This window comes from Schistosoma mansoni, chromosome 2 (genome assembly GCF_000237925.1).
Source record: "Schistosoma mansoni strain Puerto Rico chromosome 2, complete genome".
Taxonomy (NCBI): domain Eukaryota; kingdom Metazoa; phylum Platyhelminthes; class Trematoda; order Strigeidida; family Schistosomatidae; genus Schistosoma; species Schistosoma mansoni.
In genome coordinates this window covers 17023727-17046980 of record NC_031496.1, presented here as the reverse complement: position 1 = coordinate 17046980, position 23254 = coordinate 17023727, and the positions used below count along the sequence as shown (strand labels likewise).

At 37.6% G+C, this 23254-nt stretch overlaps 4 protein-coding genes across 4 annotated transcripts; 2 read left to right on the top strand and 2 right to left on the bottom strand.

Moving 5' to 3' along the window:
- Positions 1-18: 18 nt before the first annotated feature.
- Smp_023170 (hypothetical protein) lies at positions 19-3585 on the top strand (the record flags this gene model as incomplete). The annotated part of the gene is made up of 2 exons (XM_018795901.1): positions 19-177; positions 2525-3585. 2 exons carry the CDS (start codon positions 19-21, stop codon positions 3560-3562), a joined length of 1197 nt encoding a protein of 398 aa, XP_018650167.1. The 3' UTR covers positions 3563-3585.
- Positions 3586-5582: 1997 nt separating this feature from the next.
- Positions 5583-13555, bottom strand: Smp_134640 (hypothetical protein; the record flags this gene model as incomplete). Its single annotated transcript, XM_018795900.1, has 4 exons — positions 13277-13555; positions 13003-13236; positions 10749-10843; positions 5583-5625 (listed from the first exon to the last, which is right to left on the bottom strand). Exons 2-4 carry the CDS (start codon positions 13183-13185, stop codon positions 5583-5585), a joined length of 321 nt encoding a protein of 106 aa, XP_018650166.1. The 5' UTR covers positions 13186-13236; positions 13277-13555.
- A 1394-nt stretch (positions 13556-14949) lies between these two features.
- Positions 14950-17121, bottom strand: Smp_100570 (hypothetical protein; the record flags this gene model as incomplete). The annotated part of the gene is made up of 4 exons (XM_018795899.1): positions 17098-17121; positions 15271-15374; positions 15140-15233; positions 14950-15095 (listed from the first exon to the last, which is right to left on the bottom strand). The coding sequence occupies exons 2-4, from the start codon at positions 15289-15291 to the stop codon at positions 14950-14952; spliced, it is 261 nt and encodes an 86-aa protein (XP_018650165.1). The 5' UTR covers positions 15292-15374; positions 17098-17121.
- Positions 17122-21531: 4410 nt separating this feature from the next.
- Positions 21532-22158, top strand: Smp_023190 (hypothetical protein; the record flags this gene model as incomplete). The annotated part of the gene is made up of 1 exon (XM_018795897.1): positions 21532-22158. One exon carries the CDS (start codon positions 21532-21534, stop codon positions 22156-22158), a length of 627 nt encoding a protein of 208 aa, XP_018650164.1.
- Between the last annotated feature and the right edge of the window lie 1096 nt (positions 22159-23254).

Sequence of the window (23254 nt, the reverse complement as noted above, 5' to 3'; positions counted from 1 at the left end):
ATGTAGTTTTTTTTAGAAATGTCTGACTGCAAACCAGTATCTTCAAAACTTGACCGAAATGCAAAGGAGTTTGTACCATTGGCAGTTATAAAAGAAAGAACTTTGTCAGAGATGAGAACTATAGTTGAGGATATTTTCAATTTACCTCTAGGAGAGGTTCAAGCACAAATAAGAAAAGTGAGTAATCTAACAATGCTATTAATTAATTGTCTTCACACATGAGTAATGCCAAGCGGTATCAACACCGAACGTCGTTTCATTTAAACCTAAGTGCTTGTCCTCCTTTTCGGTAGCTTGATATCGATGCATTCTACATAAATGTAACTCAGTTAATGGGTCATGACGTTTCCTTGCATATATCAACAGGTTTGTATGATCTTGAAGGTACTTAAGATCGGTATCTATGATCTAAGTGACGAAATGTAGTTTTCTTTCAAAAGGGTGGAATATATCGTGATATGGTATATATATGAATATGTATATTTTGTGACAACGTGCAAAATTATCTTTAAGATATATATATCTCGTAGGTGGAGACCGAAAGTCAGACAGCATGATAATACCCGTACTGGTTCTTCATCATTGTGAATTTCACCATTTTTCTTCCTATTATTGCCCGCTTGTTATGATTGCACCTGTCGTTTCTACCTTACTTATTCCAAAGTAAAATAACTGGGACAAACGGGACTGGTCTTCTTCGCGCCGATTCCTTTTAAAATTAATTCAGTCCCAACTCTTTAATTCTGTCGGACATCAGCACATAACTACCGAGGGTCAGATGTAACTGTCAGGTTAAGAGATAGTTGTAGTAACGGTAAGTACTGTAGTGTTGCAGTGTGCGATAGGACTAAACTACGTCCAGAAAGTAATTGGTTTAACGTATTTCTAACATTTAACTTCTGTATACTTGTTAATTAAAGCATTGAGATCCTAAATGGCAATAATTCAGACAGACATGTGGAAAGTTTAGGAATAACCCTTGTAGACTGGTTTCGATATTTAGCATTTGGTCACTCAGCAACAACGTAGAACTTCAGACGTACGTACATCAGTTCGCGTTGCCATATCACATTAGCACAGAGGTATAATTGTCGATTGAAATCCCATAGTGGTAGAGGTAGTAAGAGTATAAGCAGTAATAGGAAAGACCAGGGTTCGAAGATGTTATTCAGGGAGTGTAATCCAGTGAAATAAATTTGAAAAGAGAAAAAAGCTAGGAATATGAATTCAGAAGATTAGAATTTAGCAGAACACGAAGAGTAAATGCACCTTCGCTATTGCAAACGATTTTGAGTCATGTCATTCAAGGTCTCTAAACAGCCAATCGCTATCATCTCGCGGATACCAACCAGATAGTCTACACCTACTAACATGGCTCAGTCCACTTGGCAGTGATTTTTCAATACTAAAAGTAATAAGAAACCATCTATAAGGCATAGGATAGTAAGGTACGTTAACGCACATACATTCATTAGGGCTCTCACATAAATCAACCAAAAAGCTTGTCCCCTCTACTGATCATACCAAGCATCAATGACTATGTAAATTGAATTTATTTACTGCTAAAGTTTTTTCTTAAACCTCTTCTTACCTATTTCACTGTCATGCAGCAATGCGTCCTGAGTTAGGTAGTATCCTGTCATGATTTATCTCCACTTATATTGTTTAAGATTAAAATAGAACAAAATACGTAATCGAAAGTTATGAAACTTCAAAGCATAGGCAAGTCGCATTGCAAACTAACCTTTCTAGTTTTTACATACGGAGTGTTTGCAACCAGTTGGATAACTCAGTAACATATGTCCATACTCACTCATACTTTACGAGTACCCCATTATTTATGGCTGGTAATAACGTACATTGAGATTCTTTAGTACCATTGTATAGTCATTTGGTTTTGCCTCTTGCGTATCACTTTCCTTTTTGTGGGCACTTCAATAGTTGTTCTATTTGATGTGGATTTTTCTATTCGGTTATTTTCAAGGTTTCTAGTTATTTTAGTAGACTAAATAATATCCCCGAACAAGTGACGCAGATTCGTTATTGTGATAAAATGTTTAGGAAGTCATATTAACGTCACATACTATCCAAAGGGTAATTTGTCAACTATTAATTTCTTTAGTCTATTGTTTTGCTATTTAACATAGCAGTTTCAGAAACATACCTAACTTTCGTGTAATCTTTTTCGTAAATATGTGACTGGACGTGATTGCTCCTGTTGCAAGTTTACAATTCAAGCGTAAAAGCAGATTTAACAAGCAAATATTTATGTATTTCACTTCGAGCCACTAGAAGACTAGTTTCTGCTTTGGTGGTTAAACCAAATAATACAGCGAGAAAAACTGAGGTTGTTAGTAGTCAGGCACTAACTATTAACGCCACCCATCCAGTGTATTTTATTATCTTTGAGTAAATAATAATTACCCAGTAAATTAAAGTATTTTACTGGGTAGGGTAGCAATTCAACAATTTAATTCAACTTTCCACTGTAATATTTTTTGTTGGGTTATTTCCTTAACTCCAGATTAAAGCAATCGCAGAGCTTGATTTAGCACACGCATCTCATTTGGTTGGAGAAATCCTTGCCCAGTTGACTACAACAAATGTTAGACGAGTCAGTCTGGGATTTCGGTGTTTTAAGGATGTGCGAGCCTATTTACCTGATACAAAGGGAAATGATTTGGAAGCCGGTGTCTTGGAAAGTGTTAAATTGATGACTCAAGAAGTTCTGTCCGGAAGCACTTTGAAGTCTTTGATGCTAAGCTCAGAAAACGGATTGTCTGACTCCACCACATCTTGTAGGATGAATGTGGAGTCCAGTGATGTTCAACCAGAACCAATGGACTTCCCAACCGATCATCTTTTTGGTCTGGTTGTGTTCCTCAGATATCTTATTACAAATCTAAATTCTTCTGATGATTGTGAATCCTACGTATGTATTCCGCCCATTGAACCTTGCATAGACTTTTGTTTACTTGTGGATGCTGTTTGCGAACTTCAACTTCATTTTGTTAGAGTGAAAAACTCTGAAGTTAACGAAACCGGCTTGTCCTTACTAGATGCCTCGTGCGCTCTTTTATCTGAAACCAGTTGGCATAGCTTGTTGTATCAGTTATTTGATGGCTTTTCTCACGGACTTATGTATTTCAATTCCGCTTTAGCGAGCGTAAATGTAAGAGTCCTTAATGGTGCCTGGCAACGTACTTGTAGTTTGGATGATCGGGAGAATGACTCTTATCAACCGTCTACAGACTGCACATCTGCATCGTATCTCTCCATGTTAATAAATAGGTGCCTAACTGGGATGCGCACATTACTAGTCGAAGAACAGTTACCGACAAGAATACTCCGTTCTACTGTTTTAGATCTGCTAATGTACGCTTCCGAAATGGCTGCTATTCAAAACACCACTTGTCAAAATTGGACGGAATCAAACCAAGTATGTGAAGAAATCGGTTCCAAACTCAATCTTTCTGATGAATCGCTAGGAGAACTAGATGGAGAACAAGCAGCTGATTTTGAAGATTTCCTAATCGAATCCGGGCAGTTATCAAAAAAGTGACGACGTACCGTAACCTTTTCTAATGTCAGTACTGTGTATATTGTCTTTCTTAGTGTACAAATGTGTTTAGTTTATGAAAATTTGTTAGTCTACCTATTATAACTTGTCCAATTGATTATCTTGTGTGTTTATTTCGAAGCATTTATCTTGCTACCTCTTAATCTGAATTGTATTCTTGTCAGCTTACTCTTTATTAATTTGATGTATTACTTTGAAAATAAATGCTCTTGAAAATTCGATCAATAAGCTGATATGTTCTCTATACTTAGCAAGGAATCCAGACGTTATAGAAGTAGTAAATGATACCAAACAATATAGATATCGATATGTGAAGCTGAGGTGTTAAGGTCTATTTTTATATGATGTCAGAAATGATCCAGATGTTAGTTTGAAATCTCAAAAGGCGGATGTTGCGCTATTTCTAACAGGTTAATTATTTCCCCCGAAATTGCAATAATGACAGGATTGGATGTCATTAACTCGTTGGAAACATTAGTAGGTAGTTCAAGGGTAAATAGTGACAATACATTCTAGCAGTGCACACGTCCCCGTAATAAATTAGTAGACACTTCAAGCTTTCGGATAGAAGTTCGCCATGGTGGTGTATAAATTAAAATTTGGTCGATATCTTGATGACACGTTGGAAATTAACTATAAATTCTAGATCTTGCTGATGCATGAAAGAAACGCAAACTAGAATTGTTAATCATGAGTATCGTAACAAGGTAAAACTGATTCACATATATAGCTATCCTTCATAGTGCAAATAGGCTACAATATTAAGAAAGAACCTGTTGAGGGGCTAAATATTTATTTTAAATTAAAGACTAGGCTATCTACAGACATCGAGGTATACTGGCTGAATCCCACTGGTATAGTTATTTATTTGAAAAAATAAATATTGGTACGAAGGGGCACCGAATACATACAACCCCATGGTAGTCGGTGACCAACAATTGGTTTATACGTCATTTGTTTTCTTAGGATACTAGAGTCCATGTACACCATTGCTTTGGAATCAGGGTTTCCCAAATTCCCTAGGTGAATTCTCCGTGTCCGCCAACCTAGTCAAAGCGCCGGACATTCGCCTTTTGTCCTCTCAATTTCGTAAACAACACACCGCCTCGAGAAGATAGTAAGTAGAACCTCCCTGGCACTGGTTGTATGCACGGGTCATGTGAGAGCATTTGGAGAGTGAGAGCTGACTTTCCTCATCCTCAGTCGTACCTGGGCATTTAGGGGCTACTGGTATAACAGGATTCGCACGTGATTGTTCACACATGAAAACATCTCAGGAGGTTGTCAAGCTCATTTAGATAGTCCAGATTTTATGTTGAAACGGTCGATAAAGTGTAGAATCCGGAAACACTTCCGACTGATAGCTAAGTAACAGTCTGTTAGAAGTTTAAAATATGAAAAACAACCTACTCAGGATAAATGAGTCGGGTCAAACCATCTGTATTTTTTCTTTTAGATGTAGTATATATCCGTCTAGTCACTTCGCTACGTACTGTGAGCAAGTCTGTACAAACAGCAGTATAATGTTTACCTATCTAATAACGAAAGTATGATTTATCTGGTATCATATCTACTTAGAGTGTACGATTTGATGACCACAAGTAAAGTAACATGAAATATTCTCATTACTAACACGATAACTCAATTAACTTCAATATCTGATCACAGGCTACTGAATTTTTATGTATTAGAGGGAACGATTATCACGAACGTAATACATTGACCTTTGTAGATATGAACAACATAACTCAGTAGTTACGTAAATCTACAGTCCAGTCTTTGAAAGAGTGAATGATGAAATCATGGAGCATAAAACTGATGTTTTAAGTAAAAAGAATCTAATGTTGGGCATTATGTATATAAGTGTTATTAAACAGAATATGATGAAATATGCGTAAAATAGTGAGTTACTCCCTAGAAATTTATCAAAGTATAAAAGCACAGTTGGCTTTTAAAAATCCCCGTATAATCTCCAATGTCGTTGGATGCGGTAGTTACATCGCTACATATTGGACTTCGCTTCCCACCGTTCTTTAGCCTGAAAACTAAAAATAAAACTATGATTATATAAGAGAATTTCGATTCCTAAAATCCCTTCATTTAAACATAATGTTCACCAGGCGGTTTCTGTTAAAATAGTGCTCGACAAGCTAATATAGTCTGAAACTAACAATATTCGTTCACGACTTGAATTCATTTGTAATTGATCAATGGTTAGTTCCAAGTAAAATCATACAGTACGGCGACAAATCATCGCTACATCAAACAATAACTAAAAAATGATCCATTAAAAATAACTAGATATTTTACCACTTATATGCATGACACAGTCCTCAAAATGAATTAAGCACAGTGTTCTAAATAATATAATATCCACTTTACGATCATTTTCTAACTACGAGGAAAGCATGATAACATTGATTTATTTCTAGTTGCCCAAATAATATAATCATACAAAAAGAAAATACGGAAATTGCACAGGAGTGACTTCATGCCTTAGCATTACGTAAGCACACAGACAAATATCTAAGAGAAGTGAAGATGTTGTCCACAGGTTTGAACACTTTACAATAAAGTAAAGTGGAAGCATAACAAGGCTTGAAATGTCTCTATGCCAATTAGTACTCAATAGATTTTTAAGATCTCTATAAAGCTACATACTCAGAATAAGGTTTTGTGGAGATTTTATATAGTTGAGATCACGAGTCAATTGAAGCTAAACCACCATGGAAAACCTGGAGGCACTGGACGGCCGTTTCGTCCTATTATGGGAATCCACAGCAGTGCGCATCCACGATCCCGCACTCGCGAGATTCGAACCCAGGACCTACCAGTCTCGCGCCAGAGCACTTAACCTCTAGACCACTGAACCGGCATCCAATGGTGTCAATGTCTAACTTCAACCAATCCACGAAGTTTGAGCAACCGTTCACCAATTGTTTCCAGTGAGTTGTTATCTCACAACAGACGTGGTTGAACTCCACTGGTCACTGCTTCCCACTAGAACTCCACGACATGTATCTTGAAGTCAGTCACTAGAGAGTATATGATTATAATCAGAATGGGTTTTGTGGAGACTTCAATATTTTCATAGTTGAAATCATGACTGACTTGAAGATACATGTCCCGGAGTTCTAGTGGGAAGCAGTGACCAGAGGAGTTCAACCACGTCTGTTGTGAGATAACAACTCACTGGAAACAATTGGTGAACGGTTGCTCAAACTTCGTGGATTGGTTAAAGTTAGACATTGACACCATTGGATGCCGGTTCAGTGGTCTAGAGGTTAAGTGCTCTGGCGCGGGACTGGTAGGTCCTGGGTTCGAATCTCGCGAGTGCAGGATCGTGGATGCGCACTGCTGTGGATTCCCATAATAGGACGAAACAGCCGTCCAGTGCCTCCAGGTTTTCCATGGTGGTTTAGTTTCAATTGACTCATGATTTCAGCTATGAAAGCTACATACCTTTAAAAAAACATTTATGACAGTAAATAAATGTTTTACAATCCCATTCGATATTGTAAAAGTGCTCTAAATAGTTTTGATAAATCAACGTATAGTACCCTATTAAAAAATTGAAAATGTTACCATACATATACTTTGTTCAATTATTTTAATATATTTAAATGTAAATTACCTACGATCGGAACAGGTCATACAAACACTAAAGAGAAAAGCTCTGTAGTATCCGTGTTGCTCATTAGTTACATTTGAAAATGAGATACCATTACGGTTACTACGACATGAAGAAAGAACACAAATGACAGGTACAAGTGAAACACAACGATCCTAGACGAAAACACACATCTATTCACATATCGATATGTGCACCTGACTAACTAAATTTTTTACACAAATCACATATATGAAATCATGACAAAATCGAATGCTGTCGATACAAAGAATATTATATCTTGAATAAAAACCACACTGAAAATGAAACCAATCTTATGCTGGGAGAGTTGTTACACTGAAAATAAAACGAATATTATTCTGAACAGTTTTCACATTGAATTAAGGAAAAATCTTGTCTTGCCTTTCTATCCTGTCTGATCAGAATAGTCTTAATATGGTAAACGAAATCATCCATCTTAGTTAGTAAAAATTTAATATCCAACAACCTGTCTATTTATCTCAACTTTTCGTGAAATAAGTATACACAAAAGTGAAATAATGCTTAATTAAAATTTATTTCCAGATGTCATTAACTATATCATATTACATTAGCGTGTAACTTCGATTGAAAGCATCATGAATGAGGCGTTACTTTAATTACCAGTTTCCAAAATGACAATGAAATTTTAATGATTTGTAATAGCGAAGTTCTCTTTAATCAGTCCCTTTTTACTGACTTCAGAGGATGTACCTGTGATAAATCAGTAAAAACTTGGTAGAGTATTTCCAGTTAATCTGTTATCAGTATTTCTGTGCTTTTAATTGGCTTTACCCTTCAATGGTTTTTTTCATCCTAATTGACGTATAATAATAAGATAATAATATATTTGTAAAATCCTAATGAATAGTAAACTGAATAAGCGACTAATGTTAGGTCGCAAAATATCAGAAATTTTATATTTTACTCATTGATAGATATTAATAACATATTTTTATTCTTTTTATTATAAACCATTTGCCTAGTGCTTAATTCATTTAAAACTATCTAGTCACACCTTGGTAGCGATACTTAATTCACTTATGATAGTCTATGTTTAGAAGACACTTTAAGGAAGGTTGGTACTTCAAATCACTAATTTTATTTCTGATCCCGAAAATGATATTATATTCGAAGTCTGGTATAAGAGATATGAAGATATGTTTAAAATTTAATTGGGTGGTCTGGAAAATAACACAAAAGATTTTGCTTTCCTCAGGAAGCTGTGAATACGTTAAATATAGGAATTTTATCCTCTCAATTTCGTAAACAACACGCTGCCTCGAGAAGACAGTGAGTAGGACTTCCCTGGTAGTGGTTGTATGCACGTGTCATGTGAGAGCATTTCGAGAGAGAGCTGACTCTCCCCACCCTCGATCGTACCAGGGCATTTGGGGGTATGTAAATTGTACTGGTTCCCGATTTTCAAGTATCAGCAATAACATCGCGGATATAACAGAGTACCCTACAGAATGACTGAAGCGGTGCCGAAATATAAGTTAACAAACAAAGAAGCAGTCTAGAGGGAGAATAGCACTAATAAAAGTATATATTCTTTGATTCCGATGCTCAATTACAAAGTGTGCACTGGATCCATACATATGTACAGCAGACTGCTTAAAACAACACATTATAAAGACTTTTGTTCTTATTTAACGTCAGGTACACTAATTACGAAGACAATGTTTATGAATTATTCCTATAAGGACATAAAATGGATGTACTAAGCACTTGTTGATCTGAAAAACGCTATATTCATCACATAAACGGATTGAGAATCATACAGTACCATGCGCCAATCAGATTTGATCGAATTCTTCTGGTTAGCGTAAGTAGCCTGACACACTAAGCTAACCGTCCACTGTTCTTCAATATTAGGCAATACAAAAAGTGACAAATTAATGCGAGATATGCCGCAAAATGCAGCTGGAAAGCATAATCCTTGGTTTTACAGCTTTCTTATTTACGAACTTCATAAAACATACTACTTAGCTCATTTTTTCGATTATATCTATGAACACAGTAATTAACTGTGAATCTAGTTTTTATTTGTTTGTCATGCATATCTTTCAAACTGCTCTTTTGTACAGAGTTAGCCTCAAATATCTGTTTAAAATTTGCATCAATAATTATTTGTTAAGGAAATTGAAATGCTAAAACTTTAAATCAAATAAAACTCTATACATGGACTTTTGGTTAAGTGAAGGTCACACAAAAAGTTCGATTCTTCGAGTACAAATAACCCGATAGTATCACTAGCTTTACAGAAAGTGTAGTTCCCACGTTCGTATATAAATCTGTACTTGGTAAATAAGTAACATAGGCACGAACTAGAAAGAAGGGTAAGCCAAGGACTGAATAAACAAATTTTTTTATACAGAATTAAAGAAAACTTGAATTATTTCGTTTTTGATAAATCTTGACTGTAATTTTTTATTAGTCTTAGTTGGCATATACACACCCTGAGCGGATAGCCTCGATATAGACGTCTTTCACAACCTTTTACTGAATAGATGGGTTGTGGCTAGAACTAGAATCCAGAACGATCGTTTCGTCTCGCTTGGGGCACGTCAGCCGGATGCATGCGATTCACGTACATTCAGAAGACGAGTCTCAAACAAGAAGAAATGTGTGTCTTGTATTTTGCTGCTAGCCGCAATACATCTTTTATATGAAATGTATGTACTTGAGTATAAAATGATGTGAAAATTTCAGCATCCATCTTACTGAACTATGACGTTTAAATTATCGACAAATGATCCCTTACATTTTAAATATCATTATCATGTTGAGAACTCGTGCAAACAACTTAAACCAAAAGATGATAATTGATGATCAGCTGGCAAAAAGACTTGGTTTGACCATCTTGAAGATTTCTCGTGTCTAACTTAACGATAATGAAGATCGGAGTAGGTATTGACTAATCACGAGTAGAGTTTATTCTGATTTTTTCATCAAATGGATATGGACAACTTTACTTCCTGTGCGATAAATCTCATCAAAAGAATTCGGGTTAGTCGTCTATAAGGACTTAACGCGTACACGCAATTGTTGCTTCTAAGAAAGTGATGACTACGTATATGCGGTTTATTTGTGTGGTATATATTTCCCTTTAGCTTTTCAAAAATAAGCTTCCAGATAGAACAATCAGTTGAGTGCAACAAGTGATGTGAGTTGGTGTGTGTTGACGAGACGATTTGTATTACTGAGGAAATGAGCCATCCATCTATCATGTGAATGAGGAGTTCAGTGTATCCAATCGGTTGACTTTAGTAATCAAACCGTCAAGATGTACTAGGCAGAGGTTCTAAACATTAGTAAATTCATAATATGGGGTCACTGTTACTATACAATACTACTAGTGAGTATCCATTTTCGATTTTACATTTATTGATGCTGTAATAAAAGCCTTTATCCCGTAAAAAATCAACCTCACTAACTTTCTTAGTTAACAAAAATATACAGATAAACAGTTACAGATGTGGTGTTCCGTTTTAAAAGCATAAAACATAAACTTACAGCCAAACAGGTCGCCGATTTTTTAATTCCTCTTTGTATTCATCTTGCTTGCCCAAAGTCAAATGAATATTTTTGTCGGAAGTTGTAGAAAACAACTATAGGTTTGAGGAAAAATCGAGGTGGATGAGAATAAGTGAATTATTTTTATACTTAAATAGATTATATTATGAATGCATTGCGGTTGTTGAACCAGCTATACTTTCTGAATAAAGTATTTGATAAGCATAGAGTAATCTTCTAGAACTTAGCAACTGAGGATCAGTACTACAGACAGTGGATACGCTGGGTCAATCAGACATAGGCCAAATGACAAGTGAGAAATGCTGACGGGCGCACACTATTGATCAAGATTCGGCCTAACTTTTCAAGGAAATAAACATACGCTACAGATAAGAAATGTGGCTTCATTTTCTGAGGGACATATATTTATGGTTACTACAAGGTGATGAATTAATGCACAATGTTGCTTTTAGTGAATGAAGTAAGTAAACTCCATATTACCCTTGGACGGCAGCAGGTTCCAGAGGTATTTTAGTGTTTAAAAATGCTTGACTTTCAACAAACATTCTAAAAAGATTCAAAACTAACGCAGATCGATTTGAGCGACCGAATAGTAATAGCAGTATGGTTGAAAACCTAATACATAAGCCTACAAATGGTAAATGAGTTTCACATTTCTAATAAACATAAATACATCACTACTGAACTGATTGGTCAAATTGTTCGAATAAAATTAATTAGATACAAATTTTATATAATTGAATAAATAATACCATCCATATTGTTGTTCCTGGTTTTGATATAACATGATTAGTCTCATTAATATATTATCTTAACGTGTAGAGAGGAAAATATAGTAAACCATCCGTTATATCATGATCAACAGTACACCTTGACCTCGGACCTTGAGTTGCTGCCTTTATTCTTATTGTTCCCCCACCCGACCTTCCAGGCATGGTAGGATCTAAAGGAGTTTTTTCAGCCAGTATAGCTAGATAGGGCCATTACGACAGGCAAGCTCAACTACCACATCAATGTAGCAACTATGATTGGGTTATGATACAGTTATGTTTCTAGTCAACCATGTATAATTATTTTTCATTTTACAGTATGATGCCACCTGGTCTACTTATAACTGATATATACGATACATGTAGTGGAGGCTGATATTTGTGTTTTGGACAGAACGGGCGAGAAGCTACTATATAGAGGATCAATAAGTATTCACAGTTGACTCAAGGCTGCTAGTGCGGTTTGACATATCATTGGTTTAGCACAGGGGTAAAAGTAATTGAAGTCGGTATTCTGATCAGTGACCTTGTCACGTGATACTTAACGGGTCACAAGACATAATAGTCCACCGAATATTTTAGAACTATTCTACACGTTGGTTTCAATTGAGTTTTATGACTTTGTTGAATAAAAATACTTTTGTTGCCAAACACTCAAGAATTTGTGAGGGTGGATTTCGAAGATCCTAGCACTACTGATGAGCACTGAGTTATTCAAACAACTTTAAAGTCAATACATACCGACACAGATTTTTGACTGATTTTTACTAAATGTCCTTGAGTATTCAATCGAAAGTTTTTAAGTTGTAAGATGATCGTGTTTCGCAACAATAGACATATCAACAAAACTTTACGGATATGCGCACACTTTGGTGATAAATATAAAAAAGCCTGGTAACTAGACACACTAAAATATATTGCTTATAAATGAAAGGGATAGGATACCACAAACACCCATAAGAACTATCTTAATCGATTGCGACCGCAGTTATTTGGGGTGAGATTCTTTACCCCTAAATGTAAAATGTTGCTTTAAAACTGGTCCGTCTCAACGCATAAACAAATGATAGGAAGTGAAATAGTTAAGTGCATCAACCACTTCACGCGCTTTTTTGAAGATGCTTTAGAATAAATATAAGACAAATAAACGCTGAATATCATTATTACACCAAGAATTCACAAATTTATCGAGAAACTAGTCGTATGAATTTACGCGATGTACCTAATTGGATTAAATGGGCATGAGTATATATACACATATATGCATCTATATATTAATAATTTTAAAACAAGACAGTGAAGTACTAGAGTAAGGAGTTCCCTAATAGTTATTAATTAAAATTGGAGGAAATGAATAAATTCATGGTCCGAACTCGCACTTAAAAACCTACATTTTGAGGGTATTTGCATAAAATGAGATTCAGAGTACAGAAGTAACAGGAAAACCACATGATATAACTTACACGATCTCCAATAGAGTCACTTATCTTTTCTGCTAGGTCAATCTGTCCATTGTCGATTGCGTGGTTCAAACGCCATTCTAAAGTGCCTTTATGTAAACTTTCGGCATGAATACGACTTAGATCTTTAGAAGTAGATGGGTTCAAAACAACTGAAGAGAGGGGAGTCTGGATAAGAAAAGTCATACAGTTAGTTTAGTAAACAGGCACTGACAATGGATGGAGTATCTGATTTATCTAAAAGGAAAACCATAATAGATGAAACTGGGTTTCATACCTATCGAAACTCACCGACATTTTTTAAAAAGTATTGCCCTTACAAAATCCCATGTTGCGAAGGTCAGATACTCAATATAAGGTGTGACTAAAATAAACAGGAAAGCTTAAAAAGTTTTAGAAACGGTAAATCTGACTGAAGACACTAAGTTGAAAACCAAAATACTACATACACGAAGCTGTGAGAAAAAAATTAAACTATCGGACCGAGTGAACACCAAAGTACCGAAACTATTACCTAACAGTATGAAAACCAATAACGATAATGTGAAATTTGTATTAATAAAATACTATATGACTTTAAAGCTTGATATGTGTGGAGTCATGTATCGAAATACTGAAGAAATGTGACATACAAGGTGTGAAAATGCTACCTTGATGATAATCTGAGTTAGAATGAACAGGAATTCATACATGACTATTTACTGACTGAATATTTAAATCACAAACAATCGAATAGCTTTGACTGTTAATAAAAGACAAACATAGGCACTGATGGTTATATTTCTTTAAAATGCTTTGTATTTATATATATATATATATATATATATATATATATATATATATAGGCCCCCAAATGCCCTGGTACGGCCGAGGGTAGGAAGAGTCCGCTCTCCCTCTCGAAATGCTCTCACGCGAATATATAGCCTCTGTCAGGGAAGTCTTGCTCACCGTCTTCTCGTGGCATCACTGTTGCTTACGAAATTGAGAGGACGGAAAGCGAATGTTTGGCGCTTTAACCGGGTTGGTGGACACGGAAAGTTCACCTAGGGGAGTTGGAAAACCCTGATTCCAAACCAATGGTCCACATGGGCTCCAGTATCCTAAAAAAGCAGATGGTGTATGAATCAATCGTTGGTCACCGGCTACTGTAGAGGATTAATTCCTCTATATCTGATTCCAATAAATAAATAATATCCCGTTAACTGAATATTTAATGCAGGCTAAATCTTCTAGTAGAATTATGGGTTTACTCGAGATTATTCGAAAGCCTGAACACCAGTTATAGAGATAGTTTATTGTTGAAGCTCGGTAAAAATCCGCAAGCGTACAGAAGGCAAGCACACCAGGAAAACAAGTGTGTATGTGTGTGTCCACAGGTGTTAAAAAATCCATATATATTTATGAGTGTCAATGAGTTGTGGATAACTTATTGATTATCTTTGTTTACAACCAGTGAGAGAATAGATTAAAGATTGATGTGCAGACACATGCGCTCAATCAGACTCACAAATAAAATTTACAGTGGATTAAATGTTAAGATTACAGAGAGCACACAAATAATACAATAGTTGAATGGGCTTGCTACACTACCATGGGACTGCATCTCCTCACGATGCTTCACTGCCTCGTGGATCAGACCTTTAGGTCAAAGGCTGCGAGTGTGGGCCTCTAAGAAAACAACCTGCTTCAGTTTGGGCACCTGGGCGGTATCACAGCCCTCACACAAATCAAATGAGATTTGTGTGGCGCATATATGTCTGGTGCCGTTTGTACCAATATTTATGTGTTTAAATAAAATTATATATATATAAGCATGATAGTATGACATGAACTTCACTAAAAGTAAAAGCAGTGTTGATAAAAATAACTACTGACGGAAAAAAGCAAGTCTATTGGTGAAAAGGATGAATCAATTTTACTATCGTGTTATCGTTAGTGGAAAAAAAATTATTATACCGTTTTATTTGTAGAATCTATTGACTTCATCAGTTTTCTTTTTTTCCAAGGTCGTACAGTTATATCTTGTTTATTTATCTCGAATTCAATTTCACGGAGGCATGCAGCAGCCGCTGATGATTTTGGCACAATTTCTAGAACTATATGTGAACAGCTCTAGTCATTATACTGAGAAATTACTAACCATCGTTAATTATTTTCCTTTTTAATTCAACTTCTCGGATCTTCGTCGAACGAGAACACATAAGACGTTTGCGTTCCTGAAGAGAATGTAATTTCTACACGAAAGTTTGATTTACTTTTAACGAAAGGTACCTGAGATAATTCTTCACGCATTATTTACCATCTGTAAATGTGTGTATTTTTACGGATCGGCAAATGCTCCTTCATTTAGTCCAGTAAGTCGCCCGTCAGTTGACCTGAAATAGGGGTGAATGAGCGATAAATGCAAATAAAACTAAGACCCTATCTAGATACTATACACTAAAGTTTTCCAGTTGGGTTAGAATATGACACTTGTAGGCCCCCAAATGCCCTGGTACGGCTGAGAGTGGGGAGAGTCTGCTATCCCTCTCGAAATGCTCTCATATGGCCACGCGAATATATAGCCTCTGTCAGGGAAGTCCTACTCACTGACTTCTCGTGGCGGAGGTGTTGTTCATAAAAGTGAGAGGACGAAAAGCGAATGTCCGGCGCTTTAACCGGGTTGGTGGACACGGAAAGTTCACCTAGGGGAGTTGGAAAACCCTGATTCCAAACCAATGGTGCACATGGGCTCCAGTATCCTGAAGGAACAAATGGCGTATGAACCAACTGTTGGTCACCGGCTATCATGGGACTGCATCTCCTTACGATGCTCCACTGCCTTGTGGACTAAACCTTTAGGTCAAAGGCTCCGGGTGTGGCCCCCTAAGAAAACCACCTGCTTCAGTCTGGGCACCTGGGCAGTAACACAGCCCTCACACAAATCAAATGAGATTTGTGTGGCGTATATGTATCTGGTGCTTCCTTGTACCAATATTTATGTGTTTAAATAAATAAATAAATGACACTTGTAGAGTCTGTTAGAATAAAGTATTTTAGGTTCTGTGATTGACACGTTTTGGTTGCTAAAATGAATATACTACTGATAGATAGTGGGTTCGACTAAATGCTGTTTACGTAAACGAACTACTGATAAAAACCTTCTAGTGAACTGATTTCGAAAAGAAACAAATTATCACGAAGAAATGATAAACTCATGTACAAACAACAAGCACTAATAAATAAGAATAGTTGTTTAAAATGCAAGCAATTGTAAGACAGGGTTTTAAGTCATTCGACTTCCAATGAAATAGAAATGGACTGTTCAGTTTAATTACTATGAGTCAGTCCGTCACAACGTAGAACTTCGTACGTACATGTACACAAGTTCGAGTTGTCATAACATATTAGCACAGAGATACAATTGTCGATTCAGTAATAGGAAAGATTAGGGTTAGATGTTATTCAATAAGTATGATTCAGTGAAATAAACTTGGAAAGAGAAAAAAGAAAAAAAAGACATGAAGAATTCAGAAGATTAGAATTTGGGAGAACACAAAGAGTGGATGCACATGCACCACTGCAAACGATTTTGAGCCATGTCATCCAAGGTTTCTAACTATCGGTTGTTATCATCTCGCGGATCCCAACCAGGTAGTCTACACCTACCAACATGGCTCAGTCCACTTGTCAGTGACTTTATGGATTTTGTCATGTTTTGGTCTGGCCGACCCTAGCTTTCTCCCAACTTACTCCTACACCATGAAACATCGCACATCGGAGCAGTCGGTGGTGGTTTAATTACTACCAGTTGTATCATCTTAATAAAGTCAAATTATTTTTTATGGCATTTATTACTACATACCATATTTTATGCTGGTTGCGTGTGTTTACTTCAGAGTCACTTCACTAACAATAACGTCGTTCAGACTTTCAGAGTTTTTAAACAAGATTACGCGATACTGCTGAATCCATATGTATGACTACAGAGACTATGAACAAACAGCGAGCTAAAAAATGATTCAGAAGTGAAATATTTAACTTAACACATCTGGTCGAGTGAGGTTAATTTTTAGAAATTGTACATGAACGAAAAATCGTCTAAAATTATGGTCAGACCATAATCTGTAGATGACCTTTGGGCGGCGCTAAAATGACCTTGGAGCAACTCATCAAATTACCAGGGTCAAATGGGACAAATGGTTGTGGACGGAATAGAAGAAGCTTCCTCTTAACGGGATTCCGTGTCTAGTAGCAGTGGATCATCAATACCTCCAGGCAGGAAATCAGGTATACTAACGATTACAGAGGAAAAAAAGAAATTGGTAAATCATAATAACATGTTATCCTTAGTCCTTAAGAATAGGTCAAGTTTCCTCTTAAAAGACTACTGAGAAGTCTCTTCGACTAGCTCAGTCGACAGTGAATTCCAGCATTTGATAACTCTTACGGAGTAGAAGTTATGTCTACAGTCCGTTCTGCTAAGTTGGGTCTCCGGTTTATGGGTGTTACCCCTTGGGTTAGTATTGTGATTAAGCTTAAGTAGATGTTTAAGAGGATGACCAGAAGTGTTAAGGATACTGTAAGTCATAAGAAGGTCACCTTTAAGACGCCTATACTTTGACGGGTAAAGGTTAAGTGATTTGAGGCGCTTTTCATAAGGTTTGAATTTGAGTCCCCGAATAGATTTCGTGGCTCGCCGTCGGATACGCTCCAGAGTGTCCTTATCCTTTTGGAGGGAGGTAATACTATGTTTCCGTACTCTACATGGGGACGAATAAAACTGTTAAAGATTATGTGGAAAGTTCTTCCGTCAAACTGGTCAAAAATGTGCTTCAATATTACCAGTGCAAGGTTTGCTGGAAATCGGTTTCTGTCACAGTTAGAGTACGACTTCAAGTCGTAGGGTATCAACACTCCTAAATCTTTTTCGTTTTGAAATACTTCTAGGGAAGAGTTTCCTAAGTTGTAACTGCAACATATCGCAAATGGAATACTTTACACTTTGAAGTGTTGAAGGTAAGTCCCGGTCGTCTGCCCAACTTTGAAGTCCAGTCAGGTCCTCCTGAAGTGCCGGTATATCCTCTTGGTTGCGTATCTCTCTCAAAAGTTTTACATAATCAGAAAAAAGCAACAAGTCAGAGGGTACTTGTTGCGGTAGATCGTTTATATAAATGAAGAAGAGAAGAGGTCCTAGTATTGAGCCCTGGGGGACCCCACTAGACATCCCATAGCCCGAGAGAAATTGAAGTTAACCATGACCTTAAAATGTCGATTTTTTAATATGTAGTCAAACAGTCAATTTGACGCGGTTTGACACTCAATCGTTTGAGCTTATTGATAAGTTATACATGGTTGGCCCTGACAAAAGCCTTTGAGAAATCAAGGTAAATGATGTCAACCTTCTCCTTGCGATCAAGGATGCTTGTCCATCTGTCCACCTCAATAGGCAATTTTGTTATACAAGAGTGGCCCTTCCTGAAACCATGCTGTTGGGGTGAGAAGAAGTTTAAGAATAATAAACAGTCGTGTATACCATCGCATATCAGGGACTCCATAATTTTAGAATATATAGAGAGAATGGTCACCGGTCGGTAGCCAAAAGGTTCGCTGAGTCGACCTACTTTGAAAATTGATGTGATGTGAGCCAGCTTCCAAATTTGTCTTGACTTATTGAGTGTGAAAACATCATGCTAAGCGGCGTTGCCCGGATTGAAGCTGCTTCCCTCAGTATATCCGGTTCAGAAGTGTCCAATTTTAGGTGCTGCAGTTTACTGAAAACCAAGCCAGATCTCACTTTCACTTTGGAAATTTCTGTACAGCTGCAGACGAAGCTTACATCAGTGTAGTTGATGTGGGTCAGTTGAAAATTCCGAGAGTATTGTTCAGCCAAAAGATTAGCGGCATTACCGTCGTCATAGATCGGACCATTGGGACCTAGCAGTTGGGAAACTTCAGTTTTGGCTTGTTGAAGAGAAGCTGAATAACGAAATAAGCTTTTCGGATTGGAGACAAATTTATCGATAAGCTTGATCTGGTACTGAAGCCTGTCTTCTCTTACTGCCTTTGTGCATATGTTCCCTATATGTTTGTAGTGCCTGTACGCGCCATTGCTATCAGTTCGTTTGTATTCTGTCCAACAGCGCCTTTTGTGGCTTAGCAAACAGAGAGTGTGGTTCTTGATAATTGTACGTTGCTTGCAGCTTTTGTGGACCGTTCGAAGAACCGAATGCTTAGTAGCACGTAAGGGCGTATGCAGTGAGAAATCCCAATGAAAATCCACTTCAAGCTGAGGGTGAAAATCCCAATCTGCCTGTTGTACATAGTCCTGTAAAACTGACACGTTCAGTCGTTTGAAATTCCAGCGTCTGTTGCTAGTGGGATATCTTAGCTCAGTTTTGCTGACAAAACTGAATGATATAATGGCGTGATCGCTCTACCCCAGGGGAGCCAGAATTGAGAGGTTGTCGACTACTTCTTCATTTGGAAATACCCGGTCTAAGCGCGACGGTGTCTGACTGTTCCTCCAACGAGTTGCCGACTTGAAATTTTCGAATAATCCAAGATCCTCAATGAGGTTAAAGAACCGAACTTCAGTAGAGTTTTCACCTCCAATGTTCCGCGAAATTGACTTTAGGAAGATTGAAGTCTCCTAGAATCAGGATATGAGCGAATCCGAGACACGTAGAGCGTGTTAATCCTTCCAGCATACGTTTGTCGTACACCAAGTTGGCCGTGGGCTTCGTGTAGATGACTCTAACTAGACACCTCGAGGTGGTAGGCAATCTTACTGAGCACCATACTGATTCATCAACATTGAGAAACTCTTTGTTGTGAACCTGGTGTACCTTCAGGCATGATCGTGTGTATAAGGCTACTCCACCCCCAATTCAAGTTGTTCCGTCGTTGCAAAACAAAGATATCCCAGGTATTGTTATTTCCTGGGCCGTAAACTGAGAAGATATCCAAAGTTCAGATATTCCTATCAGATGAGCATTATTAGCACTGTTAAGTTCCCGCAGCTCATCAATTTTATTTGATAAACTCGCGGCTTCCATGTATAAGCAGTTTATGCTTTCAATTTGAAACGCGTGAGCTTCTGCCTGTTTGTCTGTATGAGCCTTACGTGAATGGACAGGTAGCCTACCTATACAAGGTTTTCCGAGTTGGTAGTTCTGTTCTTTACACGTTTTTTATGATCAAGACAGTCCACAAGTGGAATTGTCAGCCCCAACCTGCCTTTGTGCTTGATCCTGGTGTCATGTGGCCTAACCGGATTAATATGGATTCCAGTTTGAAACCGACATCATTTGGCACAAAATGCTTCCAGAGTCGCAGCCGCCATATGGGAGGATGGGAAAGTTATCTTCATTAGCCGGGGTCTAGAATCTTCGCTTGGCTAGTCTCGTCACATGTTAAATCAGCATGTTTTTAAGCTTCAAGGATGGCGTGAGGAATTTCTATTCCCGAATATCAGAGTTTGTTTGACCAGGGTCCGTGTTTTCAGGTACACCTTTCACAATGATATTTCTTCCGCGGAAAGACTTCTCGCGAGATTTTTTGGGGATGTTTCGGATGATATTGCCTCAGAATACGGTATGTCAGGTTATATTCTTACGTTCCCTTCTGATTTCATTTAGTGACATCTTCTACGTCGGAAGCATCCTTGAGTGTTGCATGAAGTAGCCTCGGATGATTTTGATGCTTAGAGTCCTTCCCCCGAGTGAGCCGTGTGACCATCAAAGGCTCTTTTCTAGGAAGTTCAAGCTTCTTGCTTAATTCTCCCCAGAGCATCCTGTTATTTTGTCCTGCAAACTGAGGTGAAGGTCAGACTTGTTTTTAAGGTTCATGATTACGAGAGAGTCATCACAAACCGCTATTGATTTCCCAGGTTTTCCAGTGCGTCCAGGTTCAGTACCTTGTTGTTCGGAGGTCGAAGTGTGGTTCCGAATCCTAGGGTTAAAAATTAGTATGATGAGTTAGTATTAGGATATGGGGTTAGAACCAATTTTTTAATCTTCAACTGATATCAGCAATATTCCCAAAATAATATTCAGCTATGTGGATGAATGTGTCAAAATGAAAGGCTTGCTGTCCTTAATATCAGCAGTTCATCCTTAAAAATTGTATTCTCGCCCTCGCAAGTTGGTTGAAGTGGCAAAATAGGCTGAGTTTGTAGAGGAACAAGCCGATATAGCTAATGCCAGATATGGCCTACTTGTCAGCCGCGGTAGTAATGGTGACAATAAGGATGTCGGTGTTGTAAAGGGGAAAATTAGTGAAGATTACAATCCAGCAAGACTATCATATGCGAGTACTAGTGGTGACAATGTTTCCTTACATAGTTTATCCTGTTTAGAGTGCTCAAGTAATCATTCTTTAGATCAATGACAGAAGTTTAAAGGTTAGAATGCGAGAGAAAGGAAAGAATTTGTTCTTAAGTACAAGTAATGTAATGCTTGTCTGAGGGCAAACCATGTAGCAAAAGACTGCCTGTCACCAAGAGCGTGCTCGGTCTGAGGGTGTGGTTGTTGGCACCATATTTTGCCTCACATGAAGCCGGAGGAACGAACAAACGCTGTCGAGGACGTCCACGTCAACGCTTATCAATGTAGAGTAACGAAAGACGGTGGTCAGCGCAAAAATTACGCTCCGGGAGTATTTGTGTTAGCCATAGTTCCTGTATTACTACAACATGAGATTATTCAAACTTGCACTCTTTCAGATAGTGGAGTAGATACTTCTCTCATTGTAGATGATCCAGCTAATAAGTTGGATATTGAGGGAAAACCTAAAATTGTATCTTTAAAGACTCTTAATAATGAATCGCCGTTGGCATGCAAGGAGGTCGATATAGAGTTGCACTCGCTATGTGTTTCATCATCCGTTAAGATCCAGAAAGTGTTGACAGTCAAAAAACTACCGGCGGTGTACATGGCTGTGCCAATAACACATCAGATGGCATCCTGGTCCCACATAAAGGACAAAAAATTTCCGAGAGTAGCAGATGAGAGCTTCAAACTCTTGATTAAGTGTAATACAACAGGCGTAAACAAGATGAAAGATATAAGAACTAGAAGAATGAATGAACCGTCCGCTGTGAGTATCCTATTAGGTTGGACGCTGTTAAACCCTTACGAGGAACCCCGTGAAAGCAACCGTGTTCTGAATTACTCTTGAGCTAAGGAGGAATCGGAGGATAACTTTGAAAATTTATATGCGACTGAATTCAAAGATCCATTTAGTCATACTACATAAATGTATGTAGAGACTTATTCAGAATATGAAGTTGCTTCAAGACTATTTAAGTGTCATGACTCGGTATATAGAACGAGATTATGCTGTAAAGGTTAATGATAACCATGCTGATGAACGAATTTGATATCTTCCTCACCACCCTGTCTTCCGTCGCAAAAAGCCTAACAATAAAGGAATATCGTTCGATTGTGCAGCACAGTATTCTAGGACTTCTTTCAACAAGAATCTATATTCTGAACATGATTTAGTTCATGACTTAGTAGACCTTTTCGCCATGTTTCGGCAACAACCAATAGGTCCTACGGCGGACATTGAAATCTTGATCCATCAAGTAGTAGTTCCGCCACATGATCGAGATGCTCTCAGGTATTTGTGGTGGCCAGGTGGGGACTTGGAAAAGGAGTTAGAGGTCTACAGAACGAAAGTTCATCTTTTGGGGTAACCTAATCGCCATGCTGTGCCACACTTGCTTTACGGAAGACGATTTCTGATAATCAAGATAAATTACTCAGGTATTTTACACAAGCAGCTAAGAAACAGTTCTATGTGGACGATTTATTGATAAGTATGGATACTATAAAAGAAGCCAAACTGATATATTCACATTTCAAAAGGATCCCATGTTTAGGAGGATCTGACTTGACTAAATGGACTAATAATATTGTTGAAGTGTTGGAGCCCATTCCAGAGGAAGACCGTACTGAAGGAAACATTACCGTTTGTGAGTTCAATGACACGAGTAGACGAAACCTGGGAATAGAGTGGAGCGTCCTAACAGACGAATTATGTTTCGAAATTCGTAAGTATCATGGAAACCTAACTACAAGAATTTTAAGTGCGCTTTTATTTCAAAACGTGATGAAACTTTACAAACGTCCTTGATTGAGAACGAAAGGATATTAAAAAACAGACCACTAGTTAAAATGACAGATGATCCTGGCATCCTAGAGGCTCCTAATCCGAATAAATTGTTTTTGATTTATAAAAGATTACCATTCGACCATGTTTCTGAGAATAA